The 24,213-nt window shown below is 35.2% G+C and overlaps 1 protein-coding gene across 2 annotated transcripts in view; it reads right to left on the bottom strand.

Moving 5' to 3' along the window:
• Window positions 1-24,213, bottom strand: part of PLCL2 (phospholipase C like 2) — a 102,514-nt gene that overhangs the window by 21,672 nt on the left and 56,629 nt on the right. Inside the window, exons 3-6 of one of the 2 annotated variants that reach the window (XR_010829207.1) lie at window positions 21,304-23,790; window positions 17,658-17,861; window positions 14,346-14,434; window positions 3,177-3,252 (exon numbers count right to left, since the gene is read on the bottom strand). Coding sequence is in view for 1 of the 2 variants with exons in the window: in XM_066991872.1 (XP_066847973.1) it covers window positions 3,177-3,252; window positions 17,658-17,861; window positions 21,304-23,790 (2,767 nt within the window). In the remaining variant the exon portion in view is untranslated. The remainder of the gene's footprint in view (window positions 1-3,176; window positions 3,253-14,345; window positions 14,435-17,657; window positions 17,862-21,303; window positions 23,791-24,213) is intronic. The other variant, XM_066991872.1, reaches the window with a different exon arrangement.

Below are 24,213 nucleotides of genomic sequence, written 5' to 3'. Positions count from 1 at the left end.
ATAACTTTCAGTGTCACAAGATCCTCCTATACTGTCTCACAGTCAAATCTAGCTTTGATTACACTCAATAATTCTTTGTCACCAGCAAACTGTGCTCATTCATTATTTGATGCTGATCATTTAGTGAATACTTGGAATATCACACATCCTGCTGAGACACTGCTGAACACCAAAATGAATACCTAACCTTTAGTTCTCTCTTTTAACCAGTAATTAGCTCAGACAGTATTTGAATTAAAGTGAAAGAATACAACCAGTGATTCAAAAGAGAAGTGGAAGAATGATGTGAATTGGGTACAAAGGAGGCCAGGGATGGGATAAGGTGACCTGGATATTCAAATTCTTTATTCCAGAGAAGACAGAGTAGCATTTTAGGTCTTGCAACAGATTAAGGGGATAGACTGGATTATCTTTTAACTCCATTTTTAGCACCTACACTCTATTTTCTTGCACTAACTTCAGCTGGCTTAATAGCAACAAAATAAACGGTGCTGCCATTAATTTAAAGTAATTCTGATACTTTCTTATTACTTTCTAATTATTTCTTATTCTCATTCTGTTGAAGAATGAGGACGGGGGAACCAACACAATATTGTTTTCCAGTATCTTTTCATTAGTTAGTCTGGCTAAAATGTTTTCAATAATTATTTAAGAACAGAATTTGTTGAGATGAAGTTAATATGCAGATAGGAAGAAACCAGAAAATATTTTTGATATGGTTTAATTTTTAAGAAACGAGAGAACAGAAGTTTACTAAACATTTTAATTTTCATAGACAATATTAACTGCAAAGAACCTGAAATTCTGAAAAGAGAAGAGCCATAGGAAGAATCATATCTTTGCTTATTCAACAGGTTATCAACTTAAGTAAGAAATAAAGGTACAGTTATTTTAAAATTAGTTCTGAAATTTAAAGGAGGCCCAAAAACTTATCATTAAATTTAAGCTAGAGAACGATTTAATAGAGCAAATCCACCTTGTATTTGACAGATTCTTCTTACAAACCTGCTAATGACAACAAAATTTTACTGCTTATTGGCAACTTATCAGTTTTTCTTATTTTTGTAGCTTTTTCACTCTTTGAGCCACAGCACAAAACAAACAAAACTGACAAGGGCGTAGTTTTACTTTTCCTTTATCTCAAACTACATTGGAAAATGCATAATCCTTTACTCAGAATTAATTAGAGTAGCATCTACTGAGATCATGAGATCGATTAGTCTTAAGAAAATCTTTGAAAAATCATTGATATTATAAGGTAACTCAATTCTGCTCATTCATCTTAAAAAGTACCTTGATGCTGCATGGCTGAAGCTGCCCTAAATAGCAGGATCTATTACATAATCCATACTTAGGCTTATATCATTGTGCTGTAGGTTTCTCATTTAAATGAGATCAAAATCTCTCTTCACTATTTAACATGGGTTTAAGTCTTTAGCCTTCTTAAACAAAGGATTCTTTGACCCAACTGCACTTTGTGTCTAATAAGGTTGCAAGACACGGGAAAATCAGACCAGTGCAAGTTTACTGGAATCTGTCTGAGCAAGTTGCCAACAATCTTTTCTAAAGGTAGCAATTCTAAAAATATGAGGAAAATAGACAATTGCCTCTCACCAAGGGAAGTTATTTGTCTGAGACACTGTTTTAGCTAAAGAATATGGCACACTATCACCACAAAAATGGGAGAGGATTCAAGAAGGACGTGTACACGTCTACAAGACAAGGTCCTTATGCAAGCATGTTATATTCTGGGTTTGGAATTTCAGATAAATATTTGCATCTATCAACAAGATATGTGAAATAATATTTTTGTCACTCAAGTTCTTTATGATTATTTTTGTTTGCTCGAAGTAAACAGGACAAATTAAATTTTTCAAGTATTTTGAGAGTTCTATGGTTTGACTAAATTTCACAGTGTCTAACGAATGTATGCTGTGCATAAAGTGGAGATCCAGAAATTCAGAGCAGGTAACCTTCCTGCTGCTGATCTGAGCACCTGCTAACAGAAAAGAATTTGCAAAGAAATGTGAAGATAGGACAGCATTCTTTTTTTCTTCTCAGGAGAAGTGATTGAAGGAAAGAGAGTGAAATTTATAAGACATCAGAGAAGGGGATAAAAAAATGAAGAAAAACATGGAAGATGATGGGAGCTGCTAAATATCAGCTAGATAAAAATATATTTGTATATAAAAAGCTTTTGCCCCCCGTTTGATTCACCAACAACATGGATGGTTACAGAGACTTTGATTCTCTGACAGGCTTCCTGTTTCTGATGCAACATGAGATGCACCATTACTCTGAGCAAATGCATGACATTGTTTAAAAAATAAATGAGAAAGATCAAAAGAAAACCAGCATAATTAAACAGTGTGGTCAGAAATGCTATTCAAAGTAAGGAAGCAGCCTTCAAAACTCAAATTCGTGTCCAAATGCGAAAACCATTACAACATATCAGGTGAAAAGAAGCAATTTGTGGAAGGACTAAGAGCTACGCCATCTGTTTCAAATGTATGAGAAACAGGAAAACCTCCAGAGAATGTGTGGGACCAGTAGATCATAACAAAGCTTTAAAAAAAGACTTTCTGCATCCATGGGCTTTGAAAAGACTGCCAGAGAAGATACATGTAATTGTCTGCATAACCAGTTTTATTCTGAACAGATAAAATGGTAACTAGCAAATATGCAGAAGCCAAGGGTATCTACCTACCAGATCTAGAGAAGCTCTGGGACAAAATATCTGAGCTTATTATCATTATGTAATTTTCAGGAGGCAAGACAATTCAACAAGGCTCTTGAAGACATTAAGCTTCCAGGAAAAAAAAAGTTCTCACATAGTAGAGGAATAGATATAAGTAAATTGTTAAAAGCCTTCACTGAAGGAAGATGATTTTCTTTCCTGTAATCCTGTGTTTGCATTTGTGGAAATGAACATATTGACAAGCTACTGTCCATATACGAAATGTTCATTACTTCCAAAGCTGAGTTGCAATTCTATAGACCTTTGATTTCTATGATTTGAAATATCCTTTTCACTGTTATTGTACATGCCTAAACTAATATATATACATATATGTATTTGCTGTGGTTGAATAAATAAACTCAGTTGAAAGTTACAGGAAATAAAGAAAAATATCTTAAGTTCTTTATAGTATTTTTAAAAGACAGCTTACACTTACCTGCTTTCTGACATTGTACTATCTTCTCATACAAGCTATCTGTATTTTCAACTAGAGTCCTGATGGTCTGAATCATCTGTAGAGAAAATAAATAAAAATATAAAAAAATCAGTAAAATTATTTTTACTGGCAATTTTAAATCTGCAAAATACGCTTTAGTTTGAATCCAAATCAATGATCTAATATTTGTTGTTAACATAATGAATACATTCTTTTTAATGACTAGGAGGTCATGACCAGGCAGAGAAATGCTCCAAATCTGGCATAAAGACATAAAACCCACCATTTGGGGGGATTGGGATCTATGAACATTAAAGTAAAATGCCTACTTCATAATTCATTGCCTATCAAAACAAGTGGAAAACATATAACTATTTAGCAGGTAATTTGCTTTGGTTGGCTTGGGAGAGACTGCCTAGATGCAAGTTTCCTCCTCCTTACTCACTCGGGCATTCAGGATGATGATTGCTCACCACCCAGTACTTCCTTTTTCCTACGTATCATGCCATGCTTCTCCAGATTTGTTCCTCTATATTTTCCCTTTCTGTGGCTTGACCTGTGCGTATGTATGAGATAACGCTCTAAGGAGGAGAACGAATCACCCTAGGCAAGTACTGGAAGGTAAGGAAAATAAATGATTCCTTTACTTGATCTTTCTAAAGAAAAAGCCTTCCACGGAAACTCAGCTGAAAGCACACTGATTAAGAAGGAACTGTGCAGATTTTCAGCCTAGGGTATGAATTCAGAAGGACGGGCTTTCCTTCACCCCTTACCCACTAACCTCTCTGGTATCCAATTCAGCAGACAGATTTCTCTTCACCAAAACATTGGGCAAGTTTGACATGCTGTTATGTGGAACTTTCTTTTCATTAAGAAACAACAATTGTTTTATGAGCAGGAATTTTCCACGTTAGAAAAATAAAAAAAAATAAAAAATAACAAAATAAAAAATAAAACTTTTCCTCAGAGATATACTGCACTAAGAGGCAGGACTATGGTAGTCCTTCCTCTTACCTATTAGAAGGAGCCTTCTTCTCCAGCTGGGTGACATTGAGACTGTTCTTCTGAACATTGTTCAAAGTGAGACATAAATTAATTTGGAGAAGTAGGTAAGTGAGCCTCAGATTCTGGATCACATCAAGTGTGCAAGCAAGTGAGGAAGGAAAATACCTGCATGGATGTAAGCTACACTACAGACTTCTATTATTTACAGCTACACAAAAATCTGGTTTAAGTAAATGACAAAGTATTTAAAAGTAATACTAGGTCTGTTTCTACAATGGTAGTTTGTTTAAAATGACAGAATAAAGAAAATGATGCAAAACCCAAAATTTCATGGTTATGGTAGATATAAACAACATATGAACCAGCATTTTTGAGTATGTGGAGGTCATTTTACTAGATAAATTTTACTTTTAAACTTCACATCCTGATTAACCTGTATTTAATTTCAAAGTATATTTATCCTGACTTCCTGAGTAATATTAATTCTTTAAAAAAAAAAAAAGAAATGCAAATTATAACAATAAATGAGGAAAAATAGTAACTTGATCAGGTTGCTAAGCTGCAAGTGAAATACTTTGGCTTTCCAATTTTTAACTGGATTGTTCTTTGAATATAAATATCTATGTTCACTCAGGCAAAAATGGACTTTAAATAGAATTATGCTAATTACCAATTAGGTGTAATGAAGAAAACTATTATACAGAGATGCATGCTTTAAATAAGAGAATATTTTACCCAGGCAGCCTTCTATAGAGAGCACTGCAAACCAACTATTCCTCATTTGTCAGGAAGAAAGCTGGGTTTCACTGTGTTTCATTGCTATTAGTTCCTTCAAAGAGTACTCAGAAATTGAAATCAACCAATCATAAATTTGCTTGAAAGGGAAGGATTTTGCCTGGTTCAACATGTATATCAAGAAACATTTCCTTCTGTAGTGCACTTAAATGAAGAGAACCAAAACACAGTTCACTTCATCTGCAAATATTCTTCCAATAACCAATAATGTTATTTCACTAACTAGCTTAAAGAATATTGTAAAGCACTCTACACTGAACTTTTGCTGCTTTGAAAATCACCTTGAAAAATGAAATGCTGAGCATGTATCACTCTTGCTTAGTCAGGATGAAAATACAAGGTAATAAGGACTACAATGGGATTTTTCTCTTAATAAGAATCTTTTCACCTGAGAACACTTTTAACTGGAGATCGTAACAGACCAGTTGTGCTGCCTATTCATGGCATAATTGTTATGGAGGGACTGTGCAAAATATTGTGACTGCGCTAAGTTAGTCTATTCTTTGTTACTGACCCCCTGTGTATAATAATATAATTTCTATGTCCCCACTTCCTTTATATAATACGTTCCACATAAAGATCAGATAATTCAGAAATAGTGGAAGCAGCAGCAGATTAAAAAACTTTCTCTTCTGCTCTGGGGCACTGAACTGATTTTTAGAAATAAGAGAATTCAAAGATGAATAAAAATGCTTACATCATGGTGTTTCTTTTCTTTAGTTTCTGTATTGACAAAGTAGGGAGGTTGTACTAGTTTTGCAGAAACACAGAAATGAAACAAATCACTGTATGAGTGCTCTTTCATCATGGTAAGGTTAATATCAAAGAAAAGATAATAATTTGCAGTTTTAATATTTCACAGTTTTAGTATGGGAAGTTGGTAGGCCTTAATACTTAGATCAAAATCAATGTTCCTTTTGCCAATTAAAAAAAAAAAGTGCATTTAATGTGAAAAATTATTCTAATATGAATTTTGATACTATCAATACCAGTACAAGTTACGTCGTTTAACTCTGGTCTCCTTTAAAATACATATAAAGTTGTATTTAAGATTAACAGCACTGCTAAGCAAAATTGACTGAGCTAACAAAAATTCAACGGTTGATTTCCACTACCATTCAATCAATATCATGCTACACCCCAATTTTGTTGATGTCAAAGGAAATTATATGTTGCTTTTGTAATTTTGTATATGTTTATTTTTCTGGGCAACACAAAATGGGAAAGACAGAATGGTACACCTTGAATGGTAAGCCTTGAAGTCATTGAGTTTTTTAAAGCCCAGGCTAACAGTTTGATCTATTCCTCGAACTCTGCTTGCTATAAATCATGCAACCATTTCACCTACTTACCAGAAAAACTGTTAGTATTCTAACTAAAGAATGAATGGCTATAAAGATGTACAAAAATATTTCCATTATGTATTTACAGTTTTAGAAATAACCACTAAAAATTTGTCAAGTTCTCAGTGAGTATTAGACACCTTTATTACTGTATATTGTCCTTGTATTTAAAAACATGCTGACAATGGTTAGAAATTAAAAACAATTCTTTGCTTGAAACTAACAGAACTGTATCACTAATATTGGTACGATTCACCACTTATAAGACTGTCTTCCCAAACCAAATGAAAAAAAAAATCATATACTTAAGAACATATCTATCTTCTCAGCAAAACAGAATATATAATTAGAAGAGACAGTCATAGAAAAATTGAACAAACAACAACAACAAAATCAGGTCCAGATTATTCTTTAGGCTTATTTTTTATGTTGCACAGCTCTGTTAGCTCTGTCTTGCTGTTTTACTGAAGAGGTAAGAACTATGAACTAACACTGTATGCATGAATATGAGTGCTCACATGGATGTACACACACATTCCATCAATATCATTTGAAACTATTCATCTACTTTCAGCTGAATTTGAACAAGAAGTGAAGATCTATTATTACTAGGCTGATGAAGATAGCTCTTCTGGTAGAAGATGGAACATCCTATTTATTGCCCCAGTTTAGGGGAAAGATGTAGATTGAACTGAACCCTAAATATTTTAACCACCACATTCCAAAAAGCATACAGATCTTGCGACAGAAATCTTTTTTTTTTTTAAATAAATAAATAAACACCACAGGATTTATTAATTCTTCTGGATGAGGAAATGTTTGGTAGCATACCAAGAGATACATCAGCTACATTTTAAAAGAATCCAGCCAACGATAAGAAATGTTTGGCTGATGAAACTCAGTGAGACAGTACATATTCACTGACAGAACTGCAACACCAAGGATGAATTTTATTTTTAGCAATTAAAGCGCACTACACGTTTCAAAATCTGTGAAGAGCATGTGTTAACAATACTGTTAGATCATTACACCAACAGTAAAATTGAAACCATACTTAAAATAGGTATAAACCAAATATTTAATAAAACAGTTATCTCCACAAAATGCTGCTCATATTCTCCCTTCTTCTCAGATCTCAACATATTAAGACATACCTCTAAAACTACAAAATACATTCCTGGAAACAGTAGTGTTCAGTGGCCAAACTGGTGCTGTTGTATGTACTGGGAACTTGAACAAAATATGGTGAGCCCTAATTAAATATATGTATAAATTCCACCTAAGCAGCCCAGTATTCAATATCGATGCATCAGAATGCATTTTTGTTGTGGCACTGGAACAAGCAAAAGAATTGTTCTTAGTCCTGAAAGGAGTGTCACCTGCTGTGATCAGCTTACTCTGAAGTTGCATAAAGTCATTTTGAACTATATATACTGCCTTTGATTTTCAGCTGGGAAAGAATGCTGTCAGAGCAATAGGAAGGAAATGTACTGGAAAATCAGATTCTGAACTCATTTTAAACTTCAGAACACAAATGAATTGTTCTAACAGTGAGGGGACGGAAAGCATTCTGAAATGTCCAACTTTTACTCAACACCAGCACACACAATAGTAGCAGACTCCTAGTAAGCTGGATACTCCTGTTCACATTACTCAATTCAGAAGTTAACGACCAGTGATAAAAACCTGACAGCTACCTGACAGTGCTGCTCAGCTTTCAAGAGTAAAGGGTCCTCACGTCCAATTCAGTCACTGGTGGCATACCGCAGGGGTGATACCGGAGCTAACAGTGTTTAACATCCTCATTTATCACCTGGATGACCGGGCACAGCACACCTTCAGCAAGCTGACAGAAGATACGAGGCTGGGAGGAGGGTGGCTACAGCACGTGGTTGTGCTGCTACTCGGAGGGATTTTTGACAGGCTGGATAAAGGGGCTGCCAGGAACACCACAAAGTTCACCAAAGGGAAGTGCAAAGTCCTGCCCCTGGAGAGCAATGACTGCGTGCTTGCACCAGTACAGGCCGGGGGCTGGCAGGCTGGAAAGCAGCTTCCCAGACAAGAACCTGGGGGCCCCAGTGGACAACAAGGTGAACACACTGAAGAAGTACATCACCAGAAGACAGAGGAGGGAAGTGATCTCCCCTCCGCTCCTCACTGGTGAGGCCACATCTGGAGTGCTTAGTGCAGCTTGGGGCTCTCCAGTACAAGAAAGATAGGGACTCACTGGAGCAAATTCAATGCAGGGCCACAGGGACAGTTCCTTAAGCAGACTGTGGCATCTTTCATATGAGGAGAGGCTGGGACTCTTCAACATGGAGCAGAGAAAGCTCACGGGGATCTTGCGTAGTCATATACTGGAACAGGTTGTCCAGAGAGTCTGTGGAGTCTTCACCCTGGGTGATATTCAACACCCAGATAGATGGTCATAGTCCTGGGTAACCTGCTCTAGCTGCCCCTGCTTTGACCAAGGGGGAATGGAACAGACAATTTCCACAGGTGCCTTCCATCATCAATGACTCTATGCAAATAAGGATTTTAGTAAAGTTGACATCTCCAATCAAAGACATTTTTAGAACTGAGCTTTCTGGCAGTAAACTGATAGAAACAAGAACAAAAATCAATAATAACTTCATTATAAGTAAAAATCAGGTGTGCTTTAGCCCAGACAGTCCACAGCTGCTATATAATGAAGAACAATTGATCTTTTACTATCTAAATACTGTCCAAAGCACCAAGGTAAGAAAACAAAACTGCTAACTGCTACTTCTGTGCAAGTGAAGATTTCTCACATCAAACTAAAACTAATTCCTAACAGTAAGCTTTTTAGTAAATGTTGTCTCTAACAGAAATTAATTCTCCAACTATACAAGAAAAGAAATTTATCACAGAATGGTTGAGGTTGGACGGGACCTCTGAACATCATTTGGTCCAACCCCCCTGCTCAAGCAAGGCCCAGGACCATGTCCAGATGGCTTCTGAGTATCTCCAAGGAGGGAGACTCCACAACCTCTCTGGGTATCCTGTGCCAGTGCTGGTCACCTGCACGTTAGAAAGTGTTTCCTGATGTTCAGACGCCTCCTCCTGTTTCAGTTTGTGCCCATTGCCTCTTGTCTTGTCACTGGGCACCACTGAAAAGAGCTTGGCTCTGTCCTCTTTGTACCCTCCCTTCAAGAATTTATAGATCACCCGAGCCTCCTCTTCTCTAAACAGACCCAGCTCTCTCAGCCTCTCCTCACACAAGGGAAGCTCCAGAACCTTCTTCATCTTGGTGGCCCTTTGTTGGACTCTCTCCACCATGTCCATGCCTCTCTTGCACTGGGGAGCACAGACAGACACAGCACTCCAGGTGCAGACTCACCAGTGCTGAGTAGAGGGGAAAGACCCCCTCCCTCAGCCATAATATGTATCACACATTATAATTATTATGGTTCCCTTTAGACTTTAAACCATGCCTTTCTCAGAGATGAATGCAGAGGCAATCTACAGAGCATTATGCTTCTTCCTAAACTCTCTGGCATATAAATATATATACACATAATGCTGCATCTAATTGACAGTGGAAGTTTTCCACTGAAGTGGCCAAAATGCAGGAATAGCTTCACAGTTTCACTTTTTCAGCCTTCCTTCCCTCTCTCACCTCCTTCTGAGATGTTTTATGTTCTAGGAAACACATACATGGAACAGGTTTTTTGTCTTTGCAAAGAAGCAAGCTGCAATTATGCCATAATGCAATGCAGGAGCATAAAAAAGATGAAATCCATTTATCCAAACTAACTCTTGTAAGCCCAAGAAAAAACAGGCCATCATCTGTTCTTAATTCTGTAACATCCCAAAATGAGTTAGATTTGCCACAGTTCAATCAAATTTACCAAAGGAACCAAGAGTCTACAAATTATGTATTAAAAAGTCTGTATATTCTCTCAATTTCTCATGAGTAAAGTGGTTGAGAAAGACTAGGCTGAAGACAGTGAAGACAGAGTAAATAAACTAACCAGCAGCTGTCTTCGAAGCTGTGCATGCAATGGCATTAACTCTTAAATCCAACAGTCATTTCCCCTTGCTTTCCTGATGATTGGGCTGTTAGAACAAAATATTTTTGTCTTTTTTAAACAAGCTGATAGAATGAAAACACTATGTAAGAAGTGGAGAATAAGGAAGCATATATATATATATATATACGTGTATATATATACATATATATATATGGAAAATAGTGTATATCTGTACAAAGAAGCAGAAAATTACCATCCTTGGGAAAAAAATAATAAGCAGTACTGTTTTGAAACTAAAAACGTCAGTGAGAGTTCAAATAACCACATTTTTAACATACAAGGGGTCAGAAAGACAAACAGAAGATTAAGAATTTATTGGGAAAATTCTTGGGAAAGAAAACAAAAACTACTATTGGAAATTTGGAGTACATTTAAGATAAGTTGCTATTCATCTGACCTATTTTTATGATCTTCCACTAACATGCTCTTGGACTACATTAGAGACAGGATGGTAAGCTAGATGAACTTTTTTCTTAAGTAGTACTATTATTTTATGTTCTTATGAATAGCGTGAGTCAGACATTAGCCATAACGGAATTAGTGAGAGAACACAAAAAGCTTCATCGTTCATGCTCTTAACAAAAAATGAAGAAATCTTTGACTTCCCAGAAGCATCAAGTTGTCATTATCAGAGCTTTTCATTCAATGCAGAACAACTCATAGTTTACAACGTTTGGCACTGAATCCTGAACATCCAAAATTAGACATTTGTTTCTGCCGTTGTGGACTGAAAAGCCCAACATAATCTGAGGTTATCATCTGCAACTCTGGTTTTGGAAGCATAATTGCAACTTGTAGTTTAGAATGACTGTCCTGTTATAAAACAGGAAAATAAAAACTAGTAATAAACAACATAGCTCTTTTTGAAGAAACTCCCCAAGCTATTCATCGTATTTTCCATCAATACTTTGTTTTTCAATAGTTCTTGTGACAGACCAACAATTACAAAAACAGTAACTACTTAAACTCATTTTAAAAACCAGAATCTGCAACTATTAAGCATGCCAAAAAACATCACCTAGGCTATTTGCAGTATTAAATTGCAATGAATTATCTGTGTTTGCCCTTAGATCTCTTCACATGTACTGTATCCATTTATGACCTAAATAAATATAGTTCTCCGGACATCATGAAGACACACATCTTCAAGAGTATTTAGCTATGCCAGGTAGATCAAAGTTCTTGCAGATATACCTACAATCTACAACCCATTTACTGGAAAAATATACCCCATCAATATAAATAACTGTCTTAACAGTTATTTTCCTGTTGGTTAAGTTCAACATTTACTCTTGCTTTCAGGGAAGAACTAAGAATTTTAAGAGGCTAAAAAAATTTAATAATAACTTCATTTCAATATGAGCTTTTGAAAAGGCACTTTGTCAAATGCTTTTGGAAAACCCAAACAGACTAAGCTCCCTTGTCTACATGCTTCTTGACTTCAAAGAGCTACAAGAGATTAATGGGCCATTCACTTTATAAAAGCTGTACTGACTGTTCACCAATACGACATGTTTTTCCATATTTCCACTAATTCTCTTCTTCAAAACAGTTTCTACCCACTTTCACAGTACAGATGACAGGCTGTCTGATCTGTAAGTTCTTGATTTCCCCTGGAAATATTTTAAAACACTGGCACCACACTAACAACTTTGATAGTCAGTTTTAAGTGTGAGGATACACACAACAATTAGCAGTTTGGATATATCAGTCCTTGAGAACCTTTGAATGAATACCACCTCTTTCTAGTATTTTTTTCTCAGTCATTTTGTGTTTCCTTTGTAATTTCTTCTACCAGCAATTCAGTTAGAGATGAATTTTCCAATGATTCCTTCATAAAGCAATGTTTCATGTGAACCTTTAATCTCCCTAGGTACATGGATGCAAAAAATAATTTAGTTTTATGGTTTTATTTCTTTCCTGAAGCTTTCTTTTATACTTTGATCAACTAGGGGTCATACACACTCTTTGATGGGCTTCCTGTTCCCAGTACTTTCAGAAAATAATTTATTGTTATTTTTAAGTCTGTGCATATTGTTTATGAAATTCTTTACAGTCACTCTCTTATGTTTTTATATTTAACCACGGTACAGTTAAGTATCTATCCTATCTTCCTCATTTGCACGCAACTTCAACTCTTTGGAGGATTCCTTGTAATGTGGAATGCCCATGGAAATGGACTCCAGAATAAATTGAGTCAAGAATAACATTCTAAATCAGCTAGGGAAAGCACAGCTTTCACAGTCTGTGCCAGTTGCTTACTCCTCAGAAAAGGTGCCAGATGGAAAAATATTTTCTTTAGGTGCACAAAGCAGACAGAGGTCAGATGCTATCACGTGATTTAAAAGCACACCAGATCCAAAGACTGAATTTGATTACAGTACATTGGTGACGATCTTGAACTCAGAATTCTCTGCAACAATAAAAAAATCTAATATTTAGATCAAAACAAAGTTATGCAAGAGCTAAAGCAATCTATTCACTCATTATGTCTTAGGAGACAAACTGGTAATTAGCAGCACTGGACTTAGTATTTCTTTTGTTAGCACAGAAGTTTGCAACTACAAAGGGTAATTTGCGGAACAAAGGCTTCTCAACTAATTAAGTCTGGAACATTAGTAAACTGAGATGAAGTGGAAAAGTCTTCACCTACATGTTCTCTCAAAATACAGTTCAATAACCACAGAAGAATGACTGAGATTTCTCATGTTATTTGGAAAGTAACCATAACCAACAACCTACATCAGCAACAAGGTAATACAGATTTTATGAGCTAAGCATAACTCAAAACAGATCTGCTAATTATTCCTTGAAAAAATCACATTCCACGAAAGATGGATGTATTTTTTGTTTCTGTCAGAATTATGAACTTCAATCCAATACGTCTGATACAGAAGCAACCCCCACAATTCATCTGTGTAGATATCAAGATGAGGTTTAAAGGCAAAGAACATTTAGGATATTGAGCAGCTGCCAAAATATGAGAGGACTATTAACAGTTTACCAAAACCTTGATAATAAGTCTTTTTAGATTTTTTTTTTAATAACCCTGCTAGTGCTGGTCCAGTCTATAATTCTTCTACGTGCAGTATCAAAGTATCTACTTTCCAACAGGATGGACACGTTCAAGCTCAAAATATAGGCTACCATATTTAATTTATATCATTGGCCAAATTTGCAACTGCATAACATGAAGTTAACTTCAACATGATTGCATATGCAATCAGCTGTATAACTTGAGTGAGTAGTTGAAATGACCCAACAATCAGGTAACCCGATGTAAGCTTACTGTAGAATTACTAACCACAAATCAGATTCTGTATTCTGGTTTACAGGCTTTAATGCATTTTATTATCCCTCATTTTCATCATCTCACAACTCCCACCATCAATAAACATAGCCATGCTTTTGATCTTGTCCCTAGGCTGCATTTACAAAAGTGATTCATTTTATTTGAAACAAATAAAGAGCTCCTATACTATCATCTGAATACATTTTGAATTACAACATAACCTCAGTGTTATAAAGAAAAAAGGAACTGTGAAAAAATGAACCTAGCAGCACTATCTGATTAGGATTTAATAACAATCCTAATTATTGTAGCAGCACTACTTTATCTTCTTTCACGCAAGTACGGTTCTCTGCGTTTTCTGTGTTAGCTTTCCCCTTATGCTTGCAAACACCCTCGCCCAAAAAGTTCAGAAAACCTCGTCTTCTTCAGGTGGGACACTTCATCCTTCACTAAGGACAGACAGTCAAATTCTCAATAGTATCTGGCTTCCTTTGTATGATCCTCTACTGTATCTTTGCAGTGCTATTACACTCATCACTGAATAATGCTGCAGACTTAGGACAAGATAAATATTTTTTTTTTCTCTTGTCATAGTATAATTTTTTAAGGTTTACTTACGGTTTATCTTAAAGGTCATAAGACATAAAAAAACATGCAATGGTGTGGAAGAGGCACTTGCCTTAACTCCAAGCTTCAGTCTGCAGCACTGATCAGTGATGGGTGTGATGACACCAACAGAGTGCATGCTGAAGTATCACATAAAGGAAGCTGAAGTTCATGAACGAAAGGGAAAAATAAAACATTGTTAAACAGTGAAAAGAAGTTAGGGTGTAAAAATACTCAGGAGCATGGTGTCGCTAGAGAAAAATATGCAACTTAAGTTTCAGTCTTTCTCAAAACTTCCTAGTTATATTTGTTTTTCATTCTTCTTAAAAGACACCCCAACTCTCACAACATGGATAAAAGCAGAAGATCCTCCTATTTGCTTGGTGAAATTCTGGTCTTAATAACGCTGATGTGAAACTACTCATTAAGCTCAAAGAGACAGTATTTTAACCTACAAATAGTACTAGCATTTATCATTTATAGCTCCTCCATTAATGTAGTAGTGAATGCTGACAACTGAAGTATTATGTGCTATTTGTTTACATATATAAAAAAACGTATTTAGTGATATGCTAATTCATTTATCATCTGTCTCACCGTTTCCTTAAAAATTATAAGTATCTGTGTTAAACTGAAGATATTCTCTCCTGAGCACATGCCCCTGTAGTACTGCACTCTTGTGTAATTATTTCAATGCAACTGACTGTCTCACTGTAAAAGTCTGATTTCTTTTCTCACTTTACAGAGCAAAGATGAGCCCTAGAATCACTCTCAACATAAACAAATTCTTCTGAATTATTAAAAATCTTGGCTGAATATTGCTTTCTTTTTCTATTATAATTTTATAAAGAGGAGAGTATTTCTGACAAGTAAGGATTCCTTCATTTGCCACAAATATTCTGACCCTGAAGCAGAATTACATTGAAAATATTACAGTTGCCACATTCAAAATTCATGCAAGGTAATGACAACCTATGCATTTATGGTATTAACCTGTGTTTATTTAATAAATATTTAACCCAATCTCTGTTATCAACATAATTTCATACTTAGCATGCTGACACACTGGAAGAACATTGCTGAAATATAATTTTCATCTACACTGAAGCCTAAACCAGCAAAAGCAAAAGTATGTAATCATTACTTTGATAGTACATCTACCCCTTCTTAATGCTGGATTAAGACTTCTCATTATTAAGCTGAATTTTACACGCACCTGTTCATCAACAGAGTCAAAAAAATCCCCAAACCAAAACCAACAATTGAGTTTTATAAATGACAGATAAAGTGTGTCCTTTTGAGGGTTTACTATATTAATTTACACCAAAACCAACACAATTTACACAAACTACAATTTACAACACAAAACAATTTACACACAAAAAGAACACTAAGATAGTATTGGACTCTAAACATCTGCCACCACAGCAAATTTCAAAATCTGAGCTAAATAGCTTCACATATCTTCTTCTCTTGAGGAAAGGATGATGTAGTTGTCTCCCACTGTTTCCCCACGAGTTTTCAGAAACAAGAGCTATCAGTATGGCTCCCATAGCTCACTACATTTTCCAGTAGTCATTTTCTACTGATTTTAATTGCTTAAAACCTTGTGTCCAATTTGTCAGACCAAGTTTCACAAATTGAAATGCATCTCATTATTTTCATCTGTAAGCTTTACTGGATTAAAATAATCATAATTTTGATTAATCTTCAATATTATTTAGAGCTAGAAGTTAGAAGTAACATCATACTCTTTTTATGAAATGGAGTCTTTACCATTTACGGAAATGGAGATGGAAAAATGCTTTGAACATGCTATTATATAAATATTCTACTATTTTAATATATGAAAATGAAGTATAGATTTCTAAAGCCACATATATGCAAATCTGTGCAGACTATAGCATGAAGGGAAAAAAAGCAATGTGAGAGACAAAGAAAAAAACCAAATTTGCATTGTGAAGCTTTCTGGAGATATGAGTCACCTCTATCTAAACATCATTCAAACAAAAAAAATCCAGATTTATAAAAATATTTTAAATACTTGGAATAGCTTAATAACTAACAAGCAGCTGCATTAGAACAAACTGTGGGTAGAGATGCTTCCATCAGCAAAACAGAACTTCATTAAGTACGTGTTATATGCGTAATCCCAACCATCACGCCTTTTTCCATCCTAATTATAGTGATATCCTATAAGCTACCACTAAGAGGATATACCACTATCTTCTTGTAACTGTGCTGCCACTCAAACCAAATTCTGTTGTATTTACATCATCATTGAGCTACAGAAGCTCTACCTAAATTGTTAATTATCAGTGAGTACTTCTTAGACTCTGGTATAGCTTTATTCTAGAAGTACTTTTAAAAACAGTTTAAATATATATATACGGAACTGAGTTACTGGTTTCTCTCCCCCCCACCCCCATTTAAATAACAAGGACAGTTTTTTAAATGATCCTTTAAATGAGCCTTGATCCTGCCAGGAGAGGTTTCTCATTTTAACACATAAAAATAATGCAAAAATTATCCTAGAAACATTTCCTTATTGTCAGATGATGTATCAAATTATATCAATTACTAAATAAATAAATAAATAAAAACTTAATTAGTCTGTGCTAGACTACTTAGGTGGAGATAAGGAGGACATTTCAAATCACACTCATCTGCTTAATGGATTTTTTTTTCCATACTTCAAATTAATACTAGGTAGATACAATTTATTATTTCTTGATGTATCAGTTCTTCTTTCCTTCTCGTAAAATGTTTAATTTCCAGTTTCTAAAGACACAATTTACATATTTACTGAATATAAGGGCTGAAATTAACATTATAGTTGATTACAGATATAAAAATGGCTAATTAAATGCAATCTATGAGAAAGATATAGCAAAGAAAAATGAAAAGGCATGTGCAGATTTCAACACTTCAAGTTGCTTTTAAAGCTACAGTTCCTAAAAGCATTTCCTCACAGTTTTCTCTCTACACTGTCAACAATAAAAGAAATGAATGTCCACAAAATGAAAATGGAAAGTAGAAAATAATTTTAAGAGGTTTACAGATATGCAGACAGCTTCAAGTTACTGCAAAACAGGTAAATTAATACATCCTCTTCATGTTACATCCTCTTGATTATAATCACTTTGCCTTCTGAAGTGTACAAACATTTGTATTTGCATGCAGTATATTAATCTCTCTGTTTTACCTGATATGAAAACACTACCCGTTGCTGTACATTCATGGGAGTAACTTTCAAGCACGTGTAATGATGCATGAAATAGGAAGTCATACGTTAAAATGACCCTCCAAAACTGGCATGGTACTGTACATTCTAAGAAGAAAGTCTTTCAGATAGCCTATAAAATAACCACAAAGGACTACTCACCATGTCATATGCTGTTACGATCTTTTTCAAGACCTCTGGAACAATCCCTTGGAGCTCCATAGTCGGATACTGATCATTGAGATTCAGTACTACCAAGGGTGTATTATCAGGCCCGACCAAGCGCGTAGACACTGCCAAAATGCACTGCATAAGATTTGCTACAGGAGAGAGGCCACATAATTCTTTGAATGACACTACTGCATTCTGCAAAAAGGAAAGAAAGAGTTTCCTTTACAGCAACATATGAATTTTAATTTCTTATTCTTTCAAGTTAATATACCTCACTGTAATAGCCGAGCTACAACGTACACAGCTTTTCCTTGAAGAATTGGCAGTTTTCCAAAGCAGTCAATATTACACATGTATTTTACCAGAAGTGTTAAAAATTCAAACTGAATGCAATACCTGCTACAGCAAAAATCTGTTTAAAACAAGTATGTGTGGTCTATATGACTACTAAAATCAAACATACAAATAAATGCATTCTAAAACATACTGGTTATCTATTTCGAAAAAAATCTGAAAGATATTGCAAAGTAGCTTTTAAAATGCCAGCAAGAGAAACAATCTATTAGATGCTGAATGTTGCAAATAAGCCAAGTGAAGTGGAAGGAGGAATTCAGCCCATTTGTAACTTTAAACATACCTGAACTATCATCCAGACGTGCTGCGGATCTGCTGGCTCCCATTTGGTGTGAGTCACAAACCCAGCACTCCACTACTGATGTCACTCCTATCACAGAATCACACTTAAGTGAATTTTTAAGGTACTTTTATACAAATACCAATTTTGTACCTTTGCCCCAAATTTATTATAGTTATATTTTTGTATCCAATATGGTGGAATATAAAAGTATGTATTCAAACTTGAGGAAAATTTCCAATATTGGAAATACAATGTGACTCCAAGCAGCCACTGAAATTCCATGATGGGAATGTTCTCAGCACTGTAATGAATTTAGGATTTTTGTACCAAGTGGGAGCTGGTGATCTCTCGCAGGTCTGGAGTTTGTTTTCCTGCAAGAAACAAACACAAAAATATGGTATATTTAAGTTACAAATGTGCTCAGTGCTCCTTTCTCTAATATCTAACCCATGTAGGGTATCTGACCAGTATTTAGGACACAGATTTTTGTTTTCATCAAACCACTTTCCATCCTGCTGGCTCGTTTTTGGACAAACTTTCTTGAGAGACAAATGCTCTTAATGGAATTCTTAATGGAATCAAGGTTTTAACGGGAACCATTAACAGGAATCAAATGTGAAGTATTTTGCTTTCTTTTTACAAGACAAAATACACAAAATAGACTTCAAAATATCTACGTACAGAATATTCATGCAAAGTTATGTGAGTATCTCAATTATATCTATTACAGTCACTTACAGTGCACTTCAGTAAACGTTTAGTAGCATCTAGTAAATGTCCAGCAAACACAAACTTCTAATAACCAGACTACATCTTAATGATACAACAATTCCATAGTTGAAAAGAAAGACATTAGGAAGTCTATTCAAGCTGATTTTGTATGAGATAAACACCATGGGTAAGTCATTATGAACAACAATTTTACAGAGAGGTAGGCGCAAACACAGGGAAAAAGTACGTTACCTGCCGGCAGGCAGGACAAAGATAGGGCTGTAACTCTTGCCTTTGGACTTCTAACCCTATATTCAGAGACTATGCCCCACTGTCAAGGAAGTTAAACATGCAACATCGCGTCCAGTTTCACCACTGATGGTATACTTTTATCAGTGATGACCACATAACAAGTTACAACATCAACTTTTGACATAGAAATATAGTACATAACAAAGATGAAAAAAGGCTTCCTATGAATACAGGGATTTAGAGAATGCTTTAAACTCACTCCTCTACACTTTTTTTTCTCTTCCAGTCTATATTTAAATTTGCTTCTTAGAATCTGTCTTGTGAGGACATTATGTACTTCTGTATCATAAAAATCATAATTTGTAACTCAAAATTTATGCAGTAAAAAAATAAACAAAATTAACATTCCCTGACATAAGCTGGTATATATTTTTAGTGGTTTACTTATTTTTAATAGCCTTCAATTATGCAGCGTTTAAATTGTGCACATTATATAAGCTATCAGTAAAGCTACGCAAAATTAATATTTGCACATGTACCTAAAATATCTTTGTGACAGCACTTTGAGATATGATAATAATGAATGTAGTTGATAGCACAACTTTCAAACTGAGAGAATGAAATTCATAAAATATCTTCCAAAATCTCATGTTCAAAGAAATCATACTGCAAAGACTGCTCAAAATTATAGCAGTTCTGGAAAACAATACAGGACATGCAGTAACGAGTTTGAAGTAGCTACAGAACCTGCATGTTTTCACTGTTTCTCCAAATCTTAGATCTAGCTCCTTCTTGAAAGCCATCATAAAATACAATATCTGTTAAATGACATAATTCTAAAAACTTCAATAGATGAGCTACAGGTAAAGCTCATTCAATACCTTGCCTGCAATACGTTAACAGTTTTAGAAATCGAAATATCCCCCCCTTGCTTTTTTTAATAATTTCTTAATTCAGTAATTTGATATATCAAGTAGAATGGGGGAGATTCATAATGCTGAACCCATGTCTTCTTTCAAAAGAAAAGAAATTAATTTTAAAACTGTACTACTATTAAGATCTCTTCAATATAATATTATTCATGAAGAAAATTTATCTACATTGATGTGCCTTTCAAATTCAGAATCAAGTCTCAGACATTTCCTTAACCAGTTTCCCCTTAACATTATGTAAGACAATTTAATAGGTCACTTAATTTGAAATGATGATGCTGAATTTTACTGCTCACTGGTATTCCATTGGAAGTCTGTAAATGGTTAAAAGCTTTACTAAATGCAATACGACTTTACAGCCCTCTTTAATCTAGATCTAAAAAGGGCTTATTTCCCTGGAATCTTTATTAGAATCTCCAAAATTAGCACTTTTGAAGTGAGATCTCTTGGGTTCAACAAAAACAAGCACCTCAGTTGGAATTTTTTCCTTAAATTCAATGTGTTTAATATACATGACCTATAAAGTAAGGTAATTTCTTCTAATCTTAAGCGAATGCCTTCTAATACCTTCCATCTAATTCCATGTAGTTCTAATATAATGTTGCTAGGAAGAATCAAGGAATGCAAATGACTTTTCTGAAAATATTGCTTTCTATTGGGAATGAGAAAAAATAAAACCTCAGTAAAACTGTGCTAAACATACCCTCATGTATGATAATTTTTTTAAATACAGAATATATTATTTTTCTATCAGCGATTTCTTCCTCCTACATTTCTATTTATTTTCTAAAGCTAAAATCTTGCTATACTTTCCTCTAGTGTATATCTAACATTCCTTTAAAGACATAGGACTGGTCAACAGGCCTAACACCGGAATAGTATTTCCAGTTCACATGCAACAAAATATGTTTATGAATCGAAAGTTAACATCAATAGATGGTAACACCTAAAAGGTTGCTCTACTATAAACAGGTTTTTAAGCTGTTCAGCATTAGACTTGAATAACATGTTACAAAATGCAGTAAGACTCTAAACAAGTATTACGTATGCATCGTAATACAAAAACACACACAAAGTACTAAAAAATTCATCATAAAAACTGTACCTGCATATTTTCTCTCAAATCCGTGGCATCCCGTATAGGTTGGAGAGCATTCTTGAACACTTCATCTATTGTTTTAATCCACAATGTTCTCACAGAAGCATACTCCCTTGATTTCTTGCCCTTCCTCACAGAGAGGCCCCGCTTATGAGGTTTCCCACCACCCCTTCGATTAGTAATGGCCACATGCACGAACAAGGAAGCATGTGCCAACATCTCACCAGTTAAAGACTGCAGAGGAACATGCCGATAACCAGTCTGTAGACACTCAAAGGGAATAGTGTATTGCCCGATAAACTCATCCCCAATGTAATCATCATCCAGTACTACAAAACGCACCATTGCTAGTTCTGGTAAATTTATTTGAAATTCAAAACTTTCATCAAAAATTGGATTATCCCCATTCTGGTGCATAGTTTTTGTCCTTTGCTCTGCACAGTCTGCAGGGATTCCATGTATTTCAACATAGACATAAGGATCTACAACATCACCTTTGGCACCTGATCCTTTGGGTTTAGGAAAGTTTTGCCCACTAATGATTTTAATATGAAGCAGCTGAGGTGAGACTCCAGGCACAGTGTCTTTTGTATTTGCGCTAAAGAAGGATACTTCTTCTCTCATGATAGCAGGACGAAGGACATAGCCACAGTTTCCATTTTGTCGAAACCAACCGATGTTAAGATCCATCATTAGGCCAGGCGTTTGAAAGTTCATGGCTACTATCTGACAACCACATTTCCAAAAATCCTGGGGATTCATGTTACTGGAGTCAATCCTCATAGGACTGGGAAAAACTCTGGCAAGAAAACGTTTGTTATAATTTACAAAGTCCCCTGGGTTTTCATTGGCATATTTGCTAGCAAGCACTTCATTAAATGAGCACACTTCCCAGTACTTCTGGAGCTGAAATGAAACTTGAAACTCTTTGAACTGAACTGATTTACATATGCTTACCAACTCGGAGAGCTCTTTGCAGAGCTGAAATCGTTTCCCAGTCAAAGAGTTTTGTTGTTCTACACCCTCTTTCCCCACTCTCTGTGACATTTCTGCTCCTTCATCTTCATCTGTAACATCTCCCTCTAGTCCAGAACAATTAGAGGAAAGCTTCTTTGCTTTAATTAGTATTTTCCCTTTAAGTGATTCTGGTGATGGAAGATAAGAGTCTTCAACGTTTGGAGACTGTGTATGTAGTTTGTCCCCCAAAATTTTCTTCATGTGTTGTACCATCACTTTCTGCTGCTTAATAGAACAATGATTTTCTAAACACAAAATAAGAGGATATTCTGAAGCAAAAAATGCATACTTGTTAATAATGTCAATCACACTACGGAAGACAATCTGTGACGTCATTGTATGGCCTGTGTAAATCACAGGCTCGTTATCTGGACCATCCCATACGTCCAGTTCAACACTTCGACAACCCATTTTAAGAGCGCGAATATAACCTGTGATATCAGAAGGCCCTCGAAACTGATCCTCTATCAAGTATGTATTATGAGATGAATTTATAAAATAATGAGATAACGGCTGTTTCATGTCTTGACAAACTTTTTTATGTTCTGGATCAAATATGTGGCAGTCTGGTGAAGTAAGGTAATTTGTAAACCCATCTATAGACAGCCAACCCTTTTCCTGGCCCTCTTTGGCTGGCTCATATTTCTGAATAATTTCAAGGCTTATTTCTTCCGTGACATGTGCCATACCCTGTTCTGCTTCTAAAAACATCATAAGGTCCTTGGTATCTAGGAATTCTTTATTGCTTGAAAACTGAACCAAGAGGAAATAGATTTCAGGTCGGGTACAAAGCTCATGAAAAACTTCAATAAACTCTTCTTTTGTTACTTCAGTACCAGTTTTTTCCTTTGATCTATGTAACTCCTTGAATTTTAGTTCAATTTTATTTGTTTTCAAACCAGGATTTAAGTCTTTTATAAACTGCACAGCGGTACAGAGGGGTATATGTCCCAAATTATCTACATCTGATTCACTGAACATTTGTGAAAGCCATGAAGTCCGCATATTATCTTGAGTACTTTCTATCATATCTAAAGTATGTTTTCCATAAGAAATCAGGTATCTTAAGCCAGTAACCCAAACATTTGCAATATCTGCTGAGTTAGCAACAAGATCTAGTGACTCATAGTTTTCTCCATATATAATTGAAAATGCACAGTCTTCTGATATCTGGTCATATATTCCATTGCTGCGAAAAATATCTGTATTTTTTCCTGTTCTTACTTCTTTGATTGATTTAATATCAATCTTTGCTTTTTCAGAATCCTTTTTTGAAGGTTCCCAGCGTAGAGATTGCATATCCGCATCTAAAAGGAAGTATCGGTGATACACCCTAGAGTTGGATCGAATCTTTTTGAGCTCAGAGCCTTCAACCATCGCATTTATACAGTCACTTGCACTGCTGATCTTCTTCTCAGTTGGCATACTGCTAAACGACACAGTCTTTTTCCGTTCTCGCTTTTGTTTCGTACCATCCTGGTAAACAAGGGGGGAAAGAAAAGAAAACATATATCAGTAAGATTTTGCTCAATATTGAAATAGGTGTTAACTTACAGATGAAAGTTCATAAAGTAGTTCAAAAACATCTACCACATGTGTGATGACCAGTAAGCTGGAAATTTTTATTGGAATCATCACAAATGAAAATATTAATAATGGCTTAGTGTTTGCTCTTCTGTATAGACATGATTTTCCAGGGTCTTTTTTTTTAATATTTTTCATTAACACAAAATCAAACAAAGCAAGTTTTAAATGCTAATGAAATAATAATTCTGTATATATACATGTTATTTTATAAATAATAACCTATTGAAATATATAGTAGGTTCTACAGCCAAGACAGTAAGAAGTAACCTTTCTTCTTAGTCCTCACATAGTCATACAGATACTTGCAGAACT

The sequence above is a fragment of the Anser cygnoides genome, chromosome 2 (assembly GCF_040182565.1).
Source record: "Anser cygnoides isolate HZ-2024a breed goose chromosome 2, Taihu_goose_T2T_genome, whole genome shotgun sequence".
Lineage (NCBI taxonomy): Eukaryota > Metazoa > Chordata > Aves > Anseriformes > Anatidae > Anser > Anser cygnoides.
Note: the sequence above shows the minus strand (reverse complement) of the source record. Positions and strands in the feature narration are given on the sequence as shown.